This window comes from Ctenopharyngodon idella, chromosome 10, assembly GCF_019924925.1.
Source record: "Ctenopharyngodon idella isolate HZGC_01 chromosome 10, HZGC01, whole genome shotgun sequence".
Taxonomy (NCBI): Eukaryota; Metazoa; Chordata; class Actinopteri; order Cypriniformes; family Xenocyprididae; genus Ctenopharyngodon; species Ctenopharyngodon idella.
Genome location: NC_067229.1, coordinates 38,305,461 through 38,328,788, shown reverse-complemented (window position 1 = coordinate 38,328,788; position 23,328 = coordinate 38,305,461). Strand labels below are relative to the sequence as shown.

The window sequence follows — 23,328 nt, the reverse complement described above, 5'->3', positions numbered from 1 at the left end:
TTACATCATTCGTTGCATTTATTACATGTTGTAAAACGGTCAGATAAAGCCATATGTAGGGCATATTTCTGTTTTTTTTCAATTAAGGTAAAAATTAAATGACATGTATTAAACCATCTCAGCTTCGTCTGTGCGTTTTGTTTTGCTTTTAACATATCTACTATTTACGGGAAATTGACTTTGCGCCCCATTACGATAAGAAAGAGACGGTTCTCGTTCCAGCGAGATGAATTGTTAAACCTGTTCAGTGCTTTGTTGACTCATTCAAGAACCGGATTTGTTCACGAATCGTTCAGTCCTATTCGTGGACCAATTATACGATTCACTGAAAAGATCCGAATCAAAAGAACGGTTCGTGAATGTTCGTGCATCGCTTGTTAACTTTTTGTAGTATTACGTCTTCTTTGGGTCATTCTATTCTAACTTTCAAAAGTGCACATTTAAATCAAATATTTCTGACTTTCTGTTTGGTGTGTATTTTGTTTTTTAAAAAGCATAAATTATTTCATTTACATTTTAAATTTAAATTTTCTAAATCAAGCTGATTTATGGCTCGTTGTGTGTGTCAAACCTTAAAATAATGCGACTAAAATTCCTGACAGTAGTCACATGACCGTGATGTGAGTCACATGATTTTGCTAAACAAGAACTGCTTGGAAAATGGCAGCGTTCTTACAGTGGAGACGATTTGTGTTTTTCGATAAAGAAACGGTTAAAGATCCGAGCGAAAATGGGAAAAATTTCCAACTACCGATGGGTATATCAGCCTGTGATTCAGGCCGAGGACATATTGTGCTTGGAGATATCCTTATAATGCTGAAGTCATGCTTGTGGCTAGCTAGCAATGATGACACTGTTAAACAATAATATAAAGTGTATTCCATAATTATAGTCGAATCAGTCATCGTATAATTTAGGATGCAGAAAGCCTGCTTTGTAAAATGGATAATTGCGTATGCTAGACGTATTGAAATTATCAATAAGTCCAACATTCATTACTTTCTAGCTGATTATATATAGCGATTTTAGGTATGTCATAATGTGAGTGTCTTCTTTAACTCATGCAATGCACATATGGATGGACAGATCTGGTTTTTGACCCGCTCCCTGCAGCTATCCAGCTTTCAGGCTTATAAGCTGCGCGTGACACACCTGTACCAGCTGAAACAACACAACATCCTTGTGTCAGTGGGTCAGGATGAGCATGGCATCAATCCTCTGGTAAGATTCACGACAGCTGTCTGCTGAAGCTACATGTCAATGCAGGTGCTGATCTGTGTATACTTTAGAAATGTAAGCTGATTTAGAGAGTGTATACATGTATGTGTCTGCCCATCAGGTGAAGGTGTGGAACCTTGATAAGAAGGACAGTGGCAGTCCTCTGTGTACCCGGATATTTCCCGCCATACCTGGAAACAAACCCACTGAAGTGTCTTGTCTCAGTGTACATGAAAATCTTAATTTCATGGCTATAGGTAGGAGTTTTCAATTCATAAATCAGTGTTATTATTATAGTTAACTTAAAGTCAAGTCACATTTATTTATATAGCGCTTTATACAATACAGATTGTTTCAAAGCTGCTTTACAGTGATAACAGGAAAATTATGCATTTCGACTGTCGTTCAGCTGAAGTCAGTTCAGTTTTGATTCAATTCTATTGTAAAGAGAATCAATTATTAAATTAGTTTATTTCATCTATAAAGCACTTCTGCAAAAATGATATCCTCATCCAGCTCAGTTCCGTTCTCATACAACAGTGTCAGTACAGTCAGATCAATAATATTGTTGAATATTAAAACTAAAACTATTTAAAAAAAAAAAAAAAAAAAAAAAAAATTATTACTTGAAATAAAAAGGTAACATTTCTTTTTTTTCATTTAGTTTAACTTGATGTAATAAAATAAGTAAAACTAAAATAAAAAAACAATAAACTATATAGACATTAAAAAAAAAATGTCAAAACAACAATTATTAAAACTTTAACAGATTAAAATGAAAATGGAAAATATAAAAATAAAAAAAAATTCTAAATATTAATAAAAACTATAATAGTATCTCAATGATATTAAAGTAACACCATCACAATTGTTAGTCCATGTTTCTTTAAAAGGGCCAGAAATTATTTGGGGCTCAGGGCAAAACTGGCAGTAAAAATCAAAAATCTAAAGTCCCCTCAAAATGCATAATCTCATATACATCTTACAATATTGTTCTAAACCTAGTTGATTTTGGGAAAAAAAATATATTATTAAAATTTGAACACTGCACTTTAATATTAACAATTGTTTACTAATTAATAATAGTTACATTTATTTTAATTAGTTTTTTTCTAAAAATACATAAATATAACTTGAAATCCCTTTGAATATGTAAATAATTTCAATGATTAAAGTTAACACTAAATGGCATTTGCAACCCATTTCTGCAATATGATGCATTTCAGAGTGAAACAGAAAATTTACTAGGGAAAAAAGTATAGGTATAAGTATAGGAAAAGTGGGCGTTACATACCCAAATACCAAATTAGATTTTATGTTGCTTTTAATATCTGAAAATCCCAAATTCAGTATCTCAGAAAATTAGAACATTGTGAAAAGGTTCAATATTGAAGACACCTGGTGCCACACTCTAATCAGCTAATTAACTCAAAACACCTGCAAAGGCCTTTAAATGGTCTCAGTCTAGTTCTGTAGGCTACACAATCATGGGGAAGACTGCTGACTTGACAGTTGTCCAAAAGACGACCACTGACACCTTGTACAAGGAGGGCAAGACACAAAAGGTCATTGCAAAAGAGGCTGGCTGTTCACAGAGCTCTGTGTCCAAGCACATTAATAAAGAGGCGAAGGGAAGGAAAAGATGTGGTAGAAAAAAGTGTACAAGCAATAGGGATAACCGCACCCTGGAGAGGATTGTGAAAAAAAACCCATTCAAAAATGTGGGGGAGATTCACAAAGAGTGGACTGCAGCTGGAGTCAGTGCTTCAAGAACCACTACGCACAGACATATGCAAGACATGGGTTTCAGCTGTCGCATTCCTTGTGTCAAGCCACTCTTGAACAGCAGACAGCGTCAGAAGCATCTCGCCTGGGCTAAAGACAAAAAGGACTGGACTGCTGCTGAGTGGTTCCAAAGGAATTTTGCATTTCCTTTGGAAATCATGGTCCCAGAGTCTGGAGGAAGAGAGGAGAGGCATACAGTCCACGTTGCTTGAGGTCCAGTGTAAAGTTTCCACAGTCAGTGATGGTTTGGGGTGCCATGTCATCTGCTGGTGTTGGTCAACTGTGTTTTCTGAGGTCCAAGGTCAACGCAGCCGTATACCAGGAAGTTTTAGAGCACTTCATGCTTCCTGCTGCTGACCAACTTTATGGAGATGCAGATTTCATTTTCCAACAGGACTTGGCACCTGCACACAGTGCCAAAGCTACCAGTACCTGGTTTATGGACCATGCTATCCCTGTTCTTAATTGGCCAGCAAACTCGCCTGACCTTAACCCCATAGAAAATCTATGGGGTATTGTGAAGAGGAAGATGTGATATGCCAGACCCAATGTTGAATGCTCAGGTTTTACAGACGGCAGTGTTGTGCTGACAAAGGGTGACATCACCAGAGACAGACACAGTAAAACTCTCAGCCTTCATGAAGGCAACTGTCCAATCACAGGCCTGGCTTTCCGACAGGCTGGCAAAGTCACGCACCTGTTTGTCGCCACTTTAGAAAAAGTGCAGGTACGTATATGTGTGATATCCTGCCTTGGTAATGAAACCAGATGAAAATTATACAGAACTGAAAGCAGGAATATTCTTATGTTGACAGTGTTACACATTGTCAGTGAAAGAGTACCCTCGTATAGACCTGGACACGCACGGCTGCGCCCTGCGCTGCTCGGCGCTCACAGATCCCTCGCAGGACTCCCAGTTCATAGTGGCTGGAGATGACTGCGTGTATTTGTACCAGCCTGATGAGAGAGGACCCTGCTTCGCTTTTGATGGGCACAAGCTTCTAACCCAGTGGCACAGAGGATATCTCCTGCTGCTCACACACAATAACAAGTCACCTAGCAAGTAAGACTCATTTGTATTGCATGGATTATCTATTTTCTTTTTGGTTTAAGATTTTTATTTTAATGTGCATTCATATTTATTACATTATTATATTTGTACAGATCTGATTATGGTAGCAGACAGACATCCCCTACAGAAAAGCACATCCTGACCATTTACGACCTGGACAACAAGTTCATCGCTTACAGTGCGGCGTTTGATGACGTCATTGATGTTCTGGCAGAATGGGGGTCGTTCTATGTCCTAACGAGGGATAAAACAATGTATATGCTGCAAGAAAAAGACACACAGACCAAGCTAGAGGTTAGTACAGTGTTGTTATTGTTAAAGGAAATAAAATAAAACTTTTTTTTTTGTTGTTACTTGAAGTAAAATGTTATATATATACTACCGTACAAAAGTTTGGGGTGGGTAAAAAAATTTTTTTTAATGCTTTTGAAAGAAGCTGCATTTATTTGATCAAAAATACAACAGTAACAGTAATATTATGAACTATTATTACAATTTAAAATAACTGTTTTCTATTTTAGTATATTTTAAAAAGGTACATGGTTCCTACATGGTTGTTTAAGAAATAAAAAGCTACACACTCCATCAGTTAGGGTTAGAAGAACTGTTGCCAAACATTTAACATGCTAGAAACATAGATGCTAGTCATAGACTCTTTAGCATTTGCCTATTTAAATCCAAACAGCAAATTTTTTTTAGCCAGGCAGTGAATTATTACAATAACTAGATATAATAACATTATATAATTTAACAATTATAGAGATTAAACAAAAAAGCAATTATTCTTGGCAATTCAATATTATTCACAATTATTATTGTCCATAATATTATCCTTTTATGATAAATATTTATTCATAATATAATCTTATATGTTACTTAGATGCTGTTTAAGAAGAACCTGTTTGTGATGGCCATTAACTTGGCTAAAAGTCAACACCTGGACAATGATGGTCTATCTGAGATATTCAGACATTATGGAGACCATCTCTATACCAAAGGGGATCATGATGGAGCCATTCAACAGTACATTCGGTAGGTGTGCAGTTCAGATTTCTACTCAGACATTTAATTTAAAACAGAAATAAGGAAATAGTTTCTCAAATCAAAGTCATGGCTACATCCTCTCTCTCAGCACCATTGGGAAGCTCGAACCCTCATACGTAATTCGTAAGTTTTTGGATGCACAGAGGATACATAACCTGACGGCGTACCTACAGGCCCTCCACAGGCAGTCCTTGGCCAACGCTGACCACACTACTCTACTGCTGAACTGTTACACCAAACTGAAGGACAGCTCCAAGCTGGAAGAGTTCATAAAGGTCTGTAGAAAAATGATTTGTTCATTTAGGCTTTTTAAATGAAGCCTTGACCACTAACAGTGCTTTTTATACTCTGCATCCCCGCTCTGATTGTAGAGCAATGAAAGTGAGGTGCATTTCGATGTTGAAATCGCCATCAAGGTGTTACGTCAGGCCGGTTATCACAGTCACGCCGTGTTTCTGGCAGAGAGACACATGCACCATGAATGGTATCTGAAGATCCAGCTGGAGGATTTGAAGGTGAATACAACATTTTTAATGCTATGAAATGAATTATGACACATAACTAAAGCCCTCCCTTGTTCTTGCATTTTCAGAATTATCAGGAGGCTTTGCGCTACATTGGAAGGTTGCCATTTGATCAGGCGGAGAGTAATATGAAGCGTTATGGTAAAACACTAATGCACCATGTGCCTGAGAGCACCACCATCCTCTTAAAGCGTCTCTGCACTGACTATCACCCCAGCAAAGACTCAACTGACCGGGACAGTCTGGACAGGCCTGTGGAAAACAAGGTAATTAATTTAGATTAGCAATAGCACCTTCAGATAATCTGAGATTCTGAAGAACATAGCGAGTTAAGCATTACAAAAGATGACATTTTTATCTCAATTTTTTTACAGGCCAATTCAGAGGAGTTCATCCCAGTTTTTGCCAATAACCCAAGAGAGCTGCGAGCGTTCCTGGAACACATGATTGAGGTGGATCCGTTCTCTTCCGAGGGAGTTTATGACACTCTACTAGAGCTCAGACTACAGGACTGGGCTCATGAGCAGGACCCAGGGGTAAAAACATGATTTATACTTTCGCTGCATACTATACGCTATACTATCGCTGTTATATTATGTTATTATAGATGGTCTCTGCAGATTTTTGAAGAATGTGACTCATGCCCCCCCTCCCTCATTGAATGTTTACTTATAAAATTAGCAAAAATATCAGTAATCACTTTACAGTAAGGTTACATTAGTTAACAAGCATTTATTATTCTTTGTTAATGTTAATTTCAGCATTTACTAATACATTATTAATGATATTTGTTAACATTAGTTAATACACCGTGAACTAATAATCAAATGAGCAGCTGTATTTAACTAACATTAACAAAGATTAATAAATACTGTAACAAATGTATTGCTCATAGTTAGTTCATGTTAGTTAATACATTCATTAATGTTAACAAATGAAACCTTATTGTAAAGTGTTACCACGATTTTAGCAACTAATGTAAGTGTGATACTTTCATTTCACTTATTTTTATGTTTTGATTGCCAATGCCATTATCTAACACTCATTTAAACTTGAAAAACAATTGTTTAATAACACTATTAAATGCAGTCTTTAGCCAATTTCAATATGAATCCATTTTTCATACTGTACATTGTAATAATGTTTAAATTTACTTGTAGCATTTAAAATTACTAATTTGAGTTTTTTAGTGTTTGTTTAGTGTTTATTTTAAAATTATTTAGATAATATAGATTTTTAATATCAGCCATAACATAAAAATAATTATTTGCACTGGCCAGAATCAGTGCATCCCTAGAAAGAAGTATGCAGTTCTGATGGATTGTTCACTTGCTGTTGAGAAAGCATATAGGAAACGTATCTCTCTTTCTGTCTTTTGTGTGACAGAAGAAAAAGGTCCTGCAGGAGGCAGCATTGTCCCTTCTGAGGAGCGACAACACTGTGTTTGACAAGGCCCTGGTGCTCTGCCAGATGCACAACTTCAAGGAAGGAGTGCTGTATCTGTATGAAAAGGGCAAACTGTAAGTGATCTTTCTCAATTTTCATCACTGTCAGTCGTACTCAGAAAGTGCTATGAAAGTTATCTACATGACTTCTACAAGTCTTCTAAAGCCATACAACCCACCTTATTTTGCAAAACAGAAGTGAGCTATTTTCTGTGAATGTACGAGACTTCCGATTCATTAGCTTCTATACATGTATATCAATAACTAGAAAAATCGCAAAGTGAAGTAAATAGTAAAACTATTTACCATTTAACTTGTGCATAAAACTTGTGCTACAGACCAATATGTTTATGATAATGAATTAAAATTTTATGATAACAAACACCAGTTTGCAATATAAAGCAGCATAAAAGACTGTTTTATACAGGTAAAATAACAGGAAGCAGATGACACCAAAAGCCTCGCACATTCAAATTACAAATCGCCATGACTGTTCTAACGATAAAAATAAGGTGGATAGCGTTATGTGACGACAAACCAAAATTACAAACTGAATTTCTATAAAGACTGCAAATGATTCTCCCAAGATTCTGAACAAACAACTAAACAAAATAGCATGTAATTTACTAGAGGCTCTGACAAAATGTTAATTGCTGCAGTCTATTTAAAAATGTTTAATTAGAATGAATTATTTAAGAAAATTGGTTTGAATGAAGGATTCAATGACTCACTCATAAAGACTTCACTTTCAAAACTGGATGAATCTGTTTTTGAACAATCTCTTGAATTAATGATTCAGTGACAAATACATTTTTTAGCAGTCACTTGTCGCCACCTACTGGTGTAATGGTGTAAACAATACAATCTTTATTTGAAGCTTCCAGTTACTTTCAAAAGATTTGCTCTCTTTTGATCGCTACCGTAGACATCCGTGTTAATATCTGAACTACAGTATAAACTGTATAACAGACATAACCACACTGTGATGTTGAAAAGATTGTTTTTTATGAAGCTGTTTCATACCTATACATGATAACTGCTTCCTCTGAGTCAGCAGCAGATTGCAGATTTGAGGTTTAATAGACAGCCAAATTGTTGTCATTTAGGAATAAGATCACGTGGGTGTTTGAATCAAGATCGCAATCTTTTACCGATTATTCATGCAGCTCTACTGCAAACTTACTTTACATTTACCTTTAATCTAATAAAAGCACAGGTTTAACAGTGATAGAACTGTCTGTTTCTGCAGGTACCAGCAGATCATGCATTACCACATGCAGAATGAAGAGTATGGGAAAGTCGTGGAGGCCTGTAAGCGCTATGGGGACAACGAGGTGTGTTTGTGGGAACAGGCGCTAGGCTATTTTGCACGTAAAGAAGAAAACTGCAAGGCCTACATTAGTGAAGTCCTACAGCACATTGATGAAAACAACCTGATGCCTCCTCTTCTGGGTGAGTAATGTGTCTTAAAAAACTTTAAAGAAGGTCCTGACAGAATGTCCTTATATGACTGTGTCTGTGTTGCAGTGGTGCAGACTCTGGCCCATAATTCCACAGCTTCTCTGTCAGTCATAAAAGACTACCTGATAAATAAACTGGAGAGGGAGACCCAGCAGATTGAAGAAGACGAAAGGAAGATTCAACAGTATAGAGAAGAGACGACCCATTTACGTGCTGAGATACAGGAACTTAAAACCTGGTGAGTGAAACAAGAGCTGTGTCCCCAAATGACACACTATACACACTTATACACTGCACTGTTTGCTCAACCATGTGGTGTATGAATTTTGAAAGGTTATTTTGCCATTTGACATCAGGGTCTTATAGCCACTATCCACTTCTTTGTTATGCAAGGAATGCTGCAACAGTTGAGTGCATGAAGTGTCCAAAATTCTACACTTCGTATTTCAGTTAATTAAGTGCATCATTTTTAGTGTGAACACACTACTTGCACTATATTTATACAACAAAACGGCATAGAATAGCGCACAAGTACATGAAATGGAACAAACCTATTGATTCATCCATTTCTGAATGGCATAAAATAATTGATCCCACAATTGACCAATCAGAATCAAGTATCGGAGTATGCTGCCAATGTATAGTTTTAAAAAACTGCTCGCATTGCTTTTTCAGTGCAAAGATCTTCCAGAAGACCAAGTGCAGCATGTGTAACAGCCCGCTAGAGCTGCCATCTGTGCACTTCCTGTGTGGCCACTCCTTCCACCAGCACTGTTTAGAGAGCTTCGCTGAAAGTGAGGCCGAGTGCCCCACCTGCACCCCTGAGAACAGGAAGGTGATGGACATGTTACGTGCGCAAGATCAGAAACGAGATCTGCATGACCATTTCCACAGACAGGTGCTGATTTTTTTTTTTCCTGCAGTTTGAATTGATCAAAAAACAATACCGCAAATGAAAGTTGAATAAAATGTTCTTTTTCTCCCTCTCTTTTTTTTTAGTTGAAATGCTCTAATGATGGCTTCTCAGTCATCGCTGATTATTTTGGCCGTGGAGTGTTTAACAAACTCACTCTGATAACGGATCCTCCCGGAGGAAAGAGTGGAGCTGGGAATCTGGAGGCTGAATTCAACAGAGATCTGCTCATTAACACCAAGAGGAATGTTTGAGAGCTGGACTGAAGTACACTTTAAAAGAGTTGCTGATCTAGGGTCAGATATCTGACTCCAGAAATAGCTCTACACTAACATCCTTGGAACAAATCCAGATTAACCCTTGCAACTCCTCTTCATGGTGTTGATTTATTTATAGGCTGGAAAGTTGAGAGCAAGATCACAGCTCTAGCAAAATCTCTCCATCTGTGTAGCTTTGAAAGATCAGATAAGCATAAAGAGGAAAATATCAAAACCACAGTGGGTGACAGTAAGATGCAAGAACTTATACTTCAGGACCGTGACCTTTTCAAGCTTTTGAACCAGCTGCCACAGGTGCACTATAGAAGACAACTTGCACAACTTTATTTTGCATCCCTTGATAATTTATGTATAATATTTAAAAAGCCACTCATTACTGCATATAAAACAGCTAATCAACAATAATCAAATGCCTGTAAAAGTGTGATTAATAAATGTAAAACATTAACTTACACAGATTTGTCATAAATTAATAAAAATTAAATATTTACACAGTATTTGACATTGCAGAGGCCACAGCATGCGGAAATATGTGTAAAAGATGCATATAAAAAAAACCCCCCTCATATCTCCATTCATATACACCTTCATGGTATAGTTTCTGGTTTGCCTAAACAATTTGTGGGGTTAGAAAAGTTGTAGGCTAAGTTAAACAGCTGAACCAGCAAGAAAAGTTGCTAAGAACCACATCCTGTTCTCAAGAGCATATCTATGGCTCATAGAACTGCTTGAATTTATTCTTCTCTGATGACTGACAAAAAGCTGAAAGGTGCCTGGTAGACTTGGTCAAAATCACATTTTTTGCAACTTGAACCTGTTTCACTCACAAGAGCACCATGGCTTGATTTGGCGAATCAGGCTGAACTTTGGAAATGTTGACCCAGCTGTGAACTGAAGAGTTCCCCTGTCATCCTCATTGTTGATGGTTGATATATATTTTTAGTGTGTTTGTGAAACCACTGACCGTTTTCTTAAGCTCTGCTTAACCCAGTGACTCAAATCATGAATCTCAGCACTTTTCCCCTGAGCCATTTTCATGTGTCAGATAAAAAAACAAGCATGAAGAGAAAAGGTCAATGAAACAGTACATGTTATGTCCTCCTAAGCCACATAATGCTTTTTAGTCTTTCTGTCCTTTTTCCAGCCATATCTCAGACTGAGTGAAACCTAATGGTGGCATAAAGTGTCTCTTATTCAAAAGAAACGTGCGTGCGAGCTTTTCAGGTTTATCAGTAATCTTTTAGGACTAATAATGCTGTTGGTGTGCTTTTACAGACATTGCTTCCTTTTTTACAACCATTCAATCTGCATATCGGTCATTAATTAGACTGAACGTTTACTTGTGAATTTTGTATGTGGAAAGGAGAAACAATTGTGTATTTGTTTTATCATTGCATTTACTCAAGATTATTTTGCAAAGATTTAGAAACCTATATTAACATAATCAATTTGCTTTTTTCTTTTCAGAATAGCATTATGGAATGTAAAGAATAATACATTATGCAATTATTTATTTTGTTAAGAAAATACAATACACATAAAAAGAAGTGGACTCGTCGCAAACCAAATTTCCTATATTTTATAATGTACTTAAATTGAACCTTTGAACAAACCAAAAAATAAAACGCGCTGAGAACATGTGATGTTTTAAAAACACTGAAATTTATGTAATTTTTTGGCAGCTAAAGTTGTTAATGAGGCGACTACCAGAAACCACTGATTACAAATCTAATATCAAGCAGTGTGTCTAACAATCTAACGTTCTCACTACAGTGGTTCTCACGCACTTCCGCTGAACATCTCGCGAGAACAAGTTTCCCTGGCAACAATACACGGTGTTTTCATGGAGAGGTCTGAGCGACAAAAGGTTTGTTATTATAGCGCAAATCTCATTAATTTAATCGTTGATACCATGATACATATGTAAGAATTTATAGAACACGCTAATGCGATTTCTTTTCTGCCTCGATAATGATACGTGGCCACTGAATCAATGTAGCGTGCGAGTTAAACACTGAGCTGCAGTAAAACATTGTTATTCCAGAATGTTTATGAGTAACATTTTGTCTAAAAGACCAGATATTTCACAACGTCATGAAGTTACGAAACAGTTGCTTCCTAAAACTCACATAAAAGTCCCATCATAAGCGAAACAGCTAGACCCACTGGAAAAGCCTACTTCATAGGCTCTATCTCTAAACGTAGTATGCTGCCTACCTAGACAGCATTCTAGGTTATCATAGAAGTGTTCTGAGTCAGCAGCTTTTTTGTTCTCAAGATCACTATGACTCCTCAAAATGCAGTCTGGGTAGGCAGCACAATAGGTTCTGAGACCCAGTTTTAGCAAAAACTAAAGTTCAAATAACTGCAATCAGATTCAACTCGCAACCAACCAGCCATACGACGAGAGTTTTGAGGTGAACGCAGACGAGGCGGCCAGCGTTCACACACCATCCCCCCGACAGACAGGTAAGCAATCTTAACCACTTCTTTATATTTTATCTTTCTATTCACTAACTGTTTTTCATCATGCCAGTGTCCAGGAGGGCAGGCAGGCAGAAGCAGAGCGCCATGGCCAGTTATGCTGGTGAGAAACTAGAAGAGGACACTAAAGTAAGATTAAAGTTAGCTGGCTCATTTTCATGAATGCATAAAGTGAAGTTTGAATGACCTGTTCACATTTGACCACAGAGAAAGAAAGAGCCGCCACCTGGTGCTCACAGTACTAATGAGAATGATGAAGAGGATGAGGAGGAAGAGGATGATGATGACGACGACGATGATGATTCTGATGACACAGAGTCTGATGAGGAGGAAAGGGAGCCTGGATCTGCTCCAGAAGGGTAGGGCCGTTCATCTGAATTGTTAACATTATTAACTTGCACACCGTCTACTGTCCAAGATGAGAGGGATTGATTGACATTGATGTTTCATTTACTTTTAGCGAAGGAGAAGATGTATCCAGGGGAAATATACAGATAGGCCAAAATCAGTTATAGTAAGGAAGTGGGCTAGTTGTCTAAGAAGTTGCAAAATGTAAAATTTCAGTTATATATGTTAACAATATATTAAAAGCATTATAGTTTAAGCATCTACTAAAAACAAAAAGCTATTTTACTATAAAGTAATGTGGGATATGTATGTGTGTATGTGACTCCTTGCAGTGCATATGACCCGGCCGATTATGAACATCTTCCTGTCACAGCCGAGATCAAAGAGCTGTTTCAGTACATTACACGGTGAGCATGCAACAACTTCACACCTACGGCGATTTAATCTGTGCACCTTCACCTGGCAATTTTCAAGGCACATTTAAAGGGTTAGTTCAGCCAAAAATGAAAATAATGTCACTTATTACTCACCCTCATGTCGTTCTACACCCGTAAGACCTTCGTTCATCTTCCGAACACAAATTAAGATATTTTTGATAAAATCCGATGGCTCAGCGAGGCCTGCATAGACAGCAATGGTACTTCCTCTCTCAAGATCCATAAAGGTACTAAAAACATATTTAAATCAGTTCATGTGAGTACAGTGGTTCTACCTTAATATTATAAAGTGACGAGAATATTTTTTGTGTGCCAAAAAAACAAAATAACGACTTTTTAACAATATCTAGTGATGGCCGATTTTAAAACACTGCTTCAGAGCGTTACAAATCTTTTGTGTCGAATTAGTGATTCGGGAGACGTGATCAAAAAGGGAAGTCGTCTTTCACTATTGATAATGTTGTTAAATAGAGAAAAAAAACATGTACGCTCATTTAAGTAGCCTAACTTGTAGCGTAGGCTGTTCTTGGACCTCGTTATTGAAGCACCAAAAGCAGCCCATACTAGACTAATTCTTTCAGTTCTTTACTTCTCTTTAATTGAAAAATATGCATTTTCATTTATTCATACATAGTTGCAAAAACATTTAGTTCAAACTTTTAAGTGCCATTGTTAAAAAAAAAAAAAAAGAATGTTTTATTGGCTGAAATTTCAAAGATGTTCAGTTATTATGCTTTCAGATTTTATGCCATCCATGTAGGCCTATCTTCCTGACAATTTTTTTTTTTTTTTTTTTTAAGTTCATGATTTTGAATAGAGGTTGATGTTTAATATCTGTTGGTGTAGCTATACAGAAAATGGGTAAAATTCAACAATTTGAGCATGGAGCCACATTAAATCTATGGGATTTAACCATATTATAGGGCCTTTAAAACGAAGATTACAAAAGAACAGTTTATTAAGAATGAGAATATAGACGGATATTGAGATATCTTTAATACTTTTAGAATTACAGACACACAAACTTTGGGAAAAATACTATTTATGGCACTCGGAAAGGAATGTTGAATTGTGTTGATAGAAAAAAAACGAGATACATTTCTAGATTCAACATTATTTGTTCTTCAGAAAAATGTGCGACCATTGAAAATGTGTACCAATTTACACATGGAGGTGCATTGAGATTTCCATCTCTGGAAATTAAATATATTGGGCTTTAAAAATTAATAAATAAATAAAAAAAAATGGTTGTTAAGAATTAGAGTCTAAAAGGATATTAAGATATCTGTAATATGAGTTACAGAAATGCAAACTTTGGTCAAAAAACACAAGTGCTTTTTGCCATTTTTGAACTGTTTGCATATATTGCAACAAAGATTGCTAACGTCAACAGATTTAACTAAAAGGCCAACCAATCTCTGTGTAAAAATAAAATAATGATGTTGTTCTAAAGTCATTTTACTTCTTTAACCTTGAACACTTTTGGCCCTGTAGACATTATGAAGAAATACAAACTCTTTACAAACTCCCATTTATTCATTTCTTTTCCCCACTAAACAATGTCCAACAGTTTTTTTTCTAGACTTTCATGAAGATCTCAAAATATAGTTTTGTTTGATGGCATTTTCTGGTGGAAATGATGATGAAAATTACATTCCAGCAATTTTGGATTAAAATTGCAAACTAGTTTTCTTTACCTGAGCTAACTGAACACATTGAAATAATATTTTCACACTTTTTAAATTGATAAAATTACAGCTTGATTAGAAATGATGCACAATGAATGATATTTATGTAATTGTATATAAAATATAATTAATTATAATATAAATATATTGTATATACATATAAATACAACTTTAAATTTTAATATAATTAAGATTTTAAATTAATACAATAATAATAATGTTTAATGTGACCTTTATAAGAAATGAAAGATATGGCAAACTTTTGTTTTGCCTGGGCTAATTAAACATTGAAATATTTTCACTTTTTAATTTGATAAAAATACAACTTGATGAACAGTGAATGATATTTAGTTAACATCAATAGAATTAAATAAATACAATTATATATACATAAAATATTCAAATAATACAATAATAACGTGACCTTCATATAACAAAAAGAAAAAAAAAACTTAAACAGTGCCTGTAGTTGAAGAAACAGAAAATATACTAATTTGACTTGTAGATATCTTATGGATTCTTACTGGTCTTAATTGACTGTTTCCTTCAGATACACTCCTCAGACGATAGAGCTTGACCACAAACTGAAGCCCTTTATCCCTGATTTCATCCCAGCTGTGGGAGACATTGATGCTTTCCTCAAAGTGAGTGAACATTCAGGTGTGGTTCAGGTCTAAAAATATCAATTGACAATTTCTTTATATGGTTTTTTTACTATTTGTGTTCTACAGGTGCCACGGGCAGATGGGAAGGCTGACAATCTGGGTCTGCTCGTTCTAGATGAGCCATGCGTTAAACAGTCAGACCCAACAGTGCTTTCCTTGTGGCTGTCAGAGAACAGCAAACAACACAATGTCGCTGTGAGTCCACACACGCATACTAGAAGGCTAATTAAGGTGCTTTGATAATTTTTGCCTGGCAAGTGAAATGAGAATGTGATGCACATCTCTTTCACAGGAAGTGAAAGTTAAGAGCATCGAAAACCCGGAGAAGAACCCCAAAGCCATAGACAACTGGATCGAGAGCATTACTGAGCTGCATCGGTCCAAACCTCCAGCTACCGTACACTACACGAGGCAAGCACTGACATGAATGAACCACGAACATCTAGAGAGCAGAACATCTGTGTCATTTTGTAACCAGTCTTGTATATTACTTCAGACCCATGCCAGACATTGACAGCCTGATGCAGGAGTGGCCACCTGAATTTGAGGAGCTTTTGGGGAAGGTTAGCTGACTGAAATATGTTCCTATATGATCCTTCATCAAACCGCGTTCATCTTCACTTTCTGATCTATTCACTAGGTGAATCTCCCCACAGCAGACATCGACTGTGATTTGGCAGATTATGTTGATATTATTTGTGGTAAGTTGGTCCATTGCATGTTTCTTGCATTCACGTCTTTGATGCTTTTGTTGGTTATTGTAATGACTGTTCGTGTACCCTCTCAGGAATGCTGGACATCCCTGTGTACAAGAACCGAATTCACTCACTTCACGTCCTGTTCACACTCTACTCTGAATTCAAAAACTCACAGGTTAGTTTTAGATTTTCTACAATATTAAATTACATTTTATATATGCCTATCTCAATCTGCAAAAATATATATATTTTTTTTGCATTATTTGTATTATGTAGTATTTTGGATGTTTAATTTGTGTTTTTTATGCTTTTGATGACCTCATTTTGTTTTTCCCTATGATCAGCACTTTAAATCTGTAGCGGAGGGCCAGAAATCTGACACACCACCTGCTTCACGTACAGCTACTGCTGAATTAGAAAGACTCACTTTGGACTGAAGTCTTCGAAATGGCCTATTTTATTACATCCTGTTTTGTTACATTCTGTTTTGTCGCCAATTGGGTTCTGTTATGTTCTGCTCTTTCATTACATGTTACACTATAAATTCTTCATATGATTGTGTTAGATTGTGTTCTCAAAACAAGGTTGTGATGTTATAATCACTACAAATGCATTTTAATAAAACTTATTAACTGTAGACTGGGAATGTATTAAAAAAAAAAAAAAAATTACTCCTTTTCTACACTATTGCCTACTTATTTTAGTTTATAAAGAATTTTTCTTATTAGGGGGGTAACACCTGTGATCTGACCAGAGAATGATGGGTTTCCTTTTTGAGCTCCACTTATATTAATGTTTTCAGTCACTTTACTCACTAACACCTAATCCAAACTCAGTACAACTTTTTTAGACCATATACTGTTAAATAACACAAAGTACAGTTATTTACTGTAAATATCCCATAAATATAATACTGAATTTAACCGAATCAAGACTAAACACTAAGTCATCTAGAGATTTAACAAAGTAGGCTAACATCTTAACCATTATAATTTCATATTTGAATTATAAACTGAATCAGAGCAAGTTTTCCTTTATGATTTAATTATTGGTCTTTTATACTGCGTGATACATACATGAAATATGTACCATCTACAAGATAATTTGAATAGGACCAGCCCTGCTGCCTTCCTTGTTCTACCCTCTTTTGCTTTCCTGTTGTGGTTTAGAATGGCTATTTTTTACTGAGGTGACAGTTTCGAGTGCAGTAAAGTGCATCATATAAAGAACGTCTACAGAGTTGAACGGTTTTATCAATGGTTATAAATGATAATAAAATGGTAATTTAGCTTCAAAAAGTCTAACTCCTGACTTACAATGCCTGGATGTTACATTTATGTTTGGCTGTTTCTGTTTGCTGTATTTGGTAAGTGTGTTTGATCATTTCTCTTTTGCTGTATCTACTTTTTTTGTGCTATTAATGTACCAGTGTATATTAGTATTTTGAAAATACTGTATGTATAGTATACATGAGAATATATATTAGAGTATTTAATATACTCTACTTTGGGTAGTTTTGGATAAATTGTTAAATTCTACATTTATGATCAATATATCATAAAGCGCTTATAGTCTGTCTTCTTTCACTCAAATGTTTAAATCTGTTTTGGATAGTAATGCCTATACGTATTGATTTAACAGCAGAAGACATTCCTGAAGTTAAAGTGGAGACGGGCTTATATAGTCGTGTTAATCTCACTGGAATGTCACTTCATCAAGATGCTGTTAAGTCAGTGCAATGGACCAAACTAAAACTAAATCAATCACAATTATGTCTATTGTTTGTAAACAATAGTACCAATGGTACCAAATGCTACAGTGACTGCTGTGGAAAGGTTCATTTCTATTTCAACAATAACACCCTCATTCTGGAGAACGTGACAGCACAGGATGAAGGAGTCTTCGAGGAAACTATAGTTAAAAGAAATGGAACTATAAAATCCCAAAACTTTACATTAATTATTCAGTGTAAGTCCAGATGTATCAGAGTCATATTATTCATATGCATTTCATCTTTATCTGTTTGCTCATTAACACATTTCATTTTAAGACCCACCAATTGCAACAGAAATAGCGGTCTCATGGAACTCCAGCACATCTGTGACTCTCAAATGTGAAGTGAGCGGGTCATTTCTGCTTCTGATGTGGAAGAGAGAAAGAGTTCCCATTCTAGAGAAACACAGACACTCATTCAGTGAGAGGAATCAAACTCTACACATCAGCAACATAACCAGCTCAGATTACGGGACGTACAGCTGTATTGTTTCAAATGCATGTGGAGAATCAGAACAGCACATGTATATTACTGGTGAGCAGCTTGTTTGAATCCTAAAATTATGTCAGATTGTAATATCATATTCAGGACCAGAATTTAAACCTAAAAACATCTTTAAACACAAAGGCATCTTGCAATAGTAGCACGATTGCGAAAAGGAAGAAGCATTGCGTAATCATGTAGTTTTCTGGTTTTCTTTTAAGGTGAGAACTCAACTGCTAACCAAGGAAATGGTACTAGTGGTAAAACTCAGTCTGGTCAGAATCTGCTTTCAAGTGGACTTACACTCATGGGTGTTGTTGGATTGTGCATCGTGTTCTACAGGCCTTTACAAATACCATCACAGTAAGACTTTCTCCCAAATACATGAACAATGTTGCTTTAGCAAAATATTAACTGTATATTTATGAAACCCACAGCCTTCATGATTTAGGTTTATTCTGTGACTCAGGTCATGAATGTCAATAACACGTAATCTCAGCAAATGTTCTCAAAAACATCAGAAAGGAAAAAAAGGATGAATCACAGACTAAATACCAGACAAATTTCCCCTTAAAAAAAACTCCCCCTACTCTGCAAGCTACCTAAAACCTGAAATACAAATGTAGCAACTTTTGTTTTGAAATTATTTTATTTTTTACAGAATTATATTCTATTTTGTACAGGGCAAAGAGCAGAAAATAGCAGAACTACAGATGAAGGTATTAAAAATGAATCAATGTGTGTGTGCATATTGTATTATACAACCAACTGCACTGTCATTTAATTTGTGAAATATATTTCACAGGGAATGCAGATAATGACACTGCAATTTATCAGGTAATGGCCAATCAAAACATTAATAAACAGATGTAAAAATAATAATGAAGTATATTTAGATGGACAATAAAATGATTGATCTTGGTGATGAAGATCTTCCTTATCTTAAAGACCCTATGAAAATAAAAACATTCCATATCTATTAGCTTTGAGGCCTCAATATGCATGTTAACAAATTAAGACAAATTACAATTTTACAGTCTAATCTTGCACTCACGTGTCCAATTATTTTTCCCCCAAATAAAATGAAATAAAAATATCCACTTGCTTTGACACCACCTGCTTTTGACGGGCAAGAGCAAGTAGCAAATCATGGCTCATAGTTGAAACATAAATTAAAGACTATTAAAAATGGGACAAACATGTCCAACCCAAAGGTAAACACTCTATGCACGGCTAATGCAAATGCAAGTTCCGGACTTCAGGTAGTATTTTCCCATTGCAAACTGGTAGTAACAAACGCTGTCATATTTCTTATAGCTGTTGATCATATTTATAGTATATCATGTTATATTTTATACAATCCAACTTCACTTTAGCTTGAAAGTGTATTGTATAAATATTACTTTTTCCTGTTGTGTGACACTTCAACATTACCTTGCTGCTTAATTTTCTCACAATAGAGTGGTGCAGGTATGACGTGAATTTGTAGGCCAAAACACACAAACGAGTTAGCATTTTAGCATTTCTAGTTCAATCGTCCCAAAGTTAATGTTTTTTTGTTCTTTTATGGGTTTTTGGTAAAATGGATAAAATAAGGTATGTGGTTAACACAAGTGCAATATACTTTCAGGTTTTATTCTATGACATAAAATACATAAATATTACCCCGCGCATGATTTTTTAAGCTGTTATGTGTCTTGAAAAAGGCGGTTACTAACAGGTGGCTAAATCCCACATAGAAGGCGACGTTCTCAGGACCTTGCGCAACGTTCCCTAAAAGTTCTCTAAAGGTGACGAAAATTCCGAACCTTTACAGAACATTCGGGACGTTCCTAAAACGTCCTCTTTTGGTAATGAAAGTGCTGCAGTTCAAGGTTCCTTATATAACGTTCCATTTTGGTTATTTTATGGTCAATAAAGAACGTTACAAAGAGGACATTTTGGGACATTAACAGAACATTCCCACACAGTCCTCTGTTGGTCATTTAATAACGTTGCCAACATGAGTTTAGGGGGATGTTCTATTTTGGTCATTTTATGGTTATCACAGAGTGTCCTGATCCTTTCCAGAGACTAAACTCAGTGTGTTTACTGTTAGTTTTTTTCTTCTTTTTTTTTTTTAAATTCATTATACAGACAGAAATTTGAGCAGTGTCTTTTAGACTCACACAGACATAATGAATCAGCGTATGAACCTCAAAAATGGTGACAATAAACAAAACCTTTTTTTTTTTTTGTGACTTTAGTAGCTTGTCTGTTTATCTGAAAGTTTGTCACCATTGTTGAGGTTCATACGAAGAATCTTGATGTCTGTGTCAGTCTGCACAATCCTGTCTGAATAATTTTTGCACGATTTCTGCATGATAAAAACTTTTTAACGGTGATATTTATAAATTTTAATAAAACATCAAAATCTCATTAAGAAGTTTTGAATGAAATAAAGGCAGAGTAGTTTGTAACAAGTGACAATGCTGAGATCTAGAGATCTGTTAATGTTTAATGTTCTGATTCTGTTATCTGAGTTTTGTGAGCTGCGCTATGTATCATAAACTTTTATTGATCACAGAGCTTTTTTTTGTGATAATCCAAAAGCTTATGGAAAAATCCTATTGGGTTTTGTCAAGGGATGCTATTAACTTTGCCAGTTGGCCTACAAAGTGACGTCATAGCTGCATCGCTCCATTTTTCTCCGGAAGTTGCTGTGGCCACTGACACTAAATTCTAAAGTGATCATGCACTGTCAAGTCATTTCATGGGGTCTTTTAGTCTTGAACTCTTTTCATCCAGCAGAATGCTATGAACGAAAATGTATTATATGTTTATGATTTTCTTAATATTTTGTTTTTAATAATACTTGTTTACTTTGACCACTCCTGTCTCTCAGGAAGTGCCTGACTTTCAACAGGTGACTCCTTTGCCATACGTCTACACAGACTTCATTAAGCCGAAAGAGCCCAATCAGGCCTCCGCTGCAACGCAACACTTTGAGGACTTTGGTTACTCTGAGGTTGGACCCACATGCAGGGCAGATCCAATTCTTCAGTATTGTGATGCTGGAGAGGAATGACAACTAATATAAGAGACTACAAAACACGTTGGACTTAAAACAGTCAGCGAATACTAACACACTTTCATGTTCATGAATCTGTGCAGCGCAACTTCCTCATCAACCACCAGATGGCAAACACAAATAGCAACAATTTGGATGGACAATCTTCTGAATAATCGTTTCAATTACATTCAATAAGCATCATTCTGAAAAGGCACAGAAGAAACTTGTTTTCTTTCTTGCACTTGGTACTGGATAATGTAGGCTACAGAATGAATGCTCAGTGCTGGTTATAGACATTTGGAGGCCCCATGCACCACTTACCTCTTAATAAAAAAGCACTTGAAACAAATATGATTTCTAACATTTGTTATAAAAATTTGTATATATTTTACTGATATGTCCATAATAATCTAACTTAAAGGCACAGTATGTAAGATTTTTGTAATTTATATTATGTATATGTAGTTTTACACATGTGTATTTTTTGCAGACAGAGGTCGCTTATTCAAAACACAGGCATAGCTAGATGACACCTTGATTTCACAGAATAATGGGAGTTGCTGTCTTCATATCTACAGCCGGTGGAAAAGAATCCGAAGGGACTCGGGCAGAAATCATATTCATGAATAAGCTAATGTATTAAAGATTTACACGGCTCGAGATCAGTGGAGCTTTTATGCCACAGGCCACCGTTTCTGCTTTTTTGTCATATTGGATACATCTGAAAGTTATTATAATGCTACTCTGAGACACTTGTTGCACACTGCAGTAAGCTAGATCAATATTGGGCATGGTAAAACATTGTACTCACTGTAAATCAAGAAAACAAGATTTAAACAATAAGACTTACTGTGTTTAGCTATATAACAATTAGTTTTCTGTTGATGAATATACATCCAAACAGTTGTTCACCTGTCTAATAAAACACATAATATATTAAAGTGCCTTTGGTGTTTCCATGGTTTCAAAATTAAAAAAGCCTTAGTGTCTTTGCTTTTTGACACTGAATATGAAGTTCTTTACTTTTAGCAGTTTGCTAGGGAGTAAACGAACAGCGATCTCTTCCACCTTCATTACCTACAACTGAGGTGCCCTTGAGCAAGGCACCTATCCCCTAATCGCTCCCAGGCACCGCAGTAAAGCATTTACATCAGCTGTGTATTCATGCATAGCTAAAGTGATGTCTAGCCAAGTATGGTATCCCATACTCAAAATTTGTGCTCTGCATTTCACCCAACCAAATGAACATGTACCCAGAGCAATGGACAGCCATTTTTTTTTCTTCATTTTTTTTCATCATGACAAATGTTCCTTACAAACACAAACTTGCAACAGACAAGAAATAAAAATAAAAATAAAAGATAAAATCAAATAGGCAAGAGTCGATAGCCCAACTAAAGCCACCGCTGATCTCCATCACGGTGACTTCAAATGAAACTATTATTTTCATTAAAACAGAAATGACAGAAATAAAATCAATCTGGTTATTTTATTTATTTATTTATCCTTTATTTAACCAGGAAGATCCCATTGAGATATCATAATCTCTTCTTCCAGGGAGACCTGGTCAAGATGGCAGTACACATCGTTCCATACAAATAACAAAAACAAAACAATAATTAAACAAATCAGTTAGGCCAAAGGTCAAGAGAAGCACTTACAAGACTCTTTCAAAGAAGAATACAAAATATATTTAAAAGTACTCAAAGGAGGCAAAAACTCTAGTTTCAGTACATTTTGCAGGTCATTTCAAGACCTGGGGGCATAAAAAGAAAAAGCATGCTTACCAAATTCTGAGGATACCTTTGGGACTTTTAGTCAAAGATGCAGCTGCGATCTAGTACCACAACCATTAGTATAAAAAGTTAAAAATTTTGTAATATAAGATGGTAATTTACCAAGAAGCGTCTTGGCAATAAATATATACACATGTTAATAATAAGTGAAGCTGGTAATGCT

The 23,328-nt window shown here is 35.8% G+C and overlaps 2 protein-coding genes across 5 annotated transcripts; both read left to right on the top strand.

Moving 5' to 3' along the window:
- Positions 1 to 433: 433 nt before the first annotated feature.
- On the top strand, positions 434 to 10,237 carry vps11 (VPS11 core subunit of CORVET and HOPS complexes). Its single transcript, XM_051909237.1, has 16 exons — positions 434 to 806; positions 1,077 to 1,221; positions 1,340 to 1,475; positions 3,567 to 3,730; positions 3,819 to 4,066; positions 4,168 to 4,369; positions 4,956 to 5,107; positions 5,208 to 5,394; positions 5,491 to 5,634; positions 5,712 to 5,909; positions 6,018 to 6,179; positions 7,030 to 7,163; positions 8,338 to 8,540; positions 8,616 to 8,787; positions 9,225 to 9,447; positions 9,549 to 10,237. The coding sequence occupies exons 1-16, from the start codon at positions 661 to 663 to the stop codon at positions 9,714 to 9,716; spliced, it is 2,784 nt and encodes a 927-aa protein (XP_051765197.1). The 5' UTR covers positions 434 to 660; the 3' UTR covers positions 9,717 to 10,237.
- A 1,217-nt stretch (positions 10,238 to 11,454) lies between these two features.
- ift46 (intraflagellar transport 46 homolog (Chlamydomonas)) lies at positions 11,455 to 22,310 on the top strand. Of its 4 annotated transcripts, none has more exons than XM_051909302.1 (18): positions 11,455 to 11,607; positions 12,116 to 12,209; positions 12,277 to 12,353; positions 12,432 to 12,583; positions 12,905 to 12,979; positions 15,248 to 15,341; positions 15,429 to 15,557; positions 15,655 to 15,773; positions 15,859 to 15,925; positions 16,003 to 16,063; positions 16,150 to 16,235; positions 16,405 to 17,426; positions 17,856 to 18,028; positions 18,111 to 18,368; positions 18,539 to 18,680; positions 19,001 to 19,036; positions 19,123 to 19,154; positions 21,202 to 22,310. In XM_051909302.1, exons 1-12 carry the CDS (start codon positions 11,584 to 11,586, stop codon positions 16,495 to 16,497), a joined length of 1,071 nt encoding a protein of 356 aa, XP_051765262.1. In that variant the 5' UTR covers positions 11,455 to 11,583; the 3' UTR covers positions 16,498 to 17,426; positions 17,856 to 18,028; positions 18,111 to 18,368; positions 18,539 to 18,680; positions 19,001 to 19,036; positions 19,123 to 19,154; positions 21,202 to 22,310. The 4 variants fall into 4 exon arrangements, with proteins under 4 accessions (XP_051765262.1, XP_051765261.1, XP_051765260.1 ...); XM_051909301.1 differs by having other exon boundaries at positions 17,705 to 18,028; XM_051909300.1 differs by having other exon boundaries at positions 17,702 to 18,028.
- Positions 22,311 to 23,328: the final 1,018 nt, after the last annotated feature.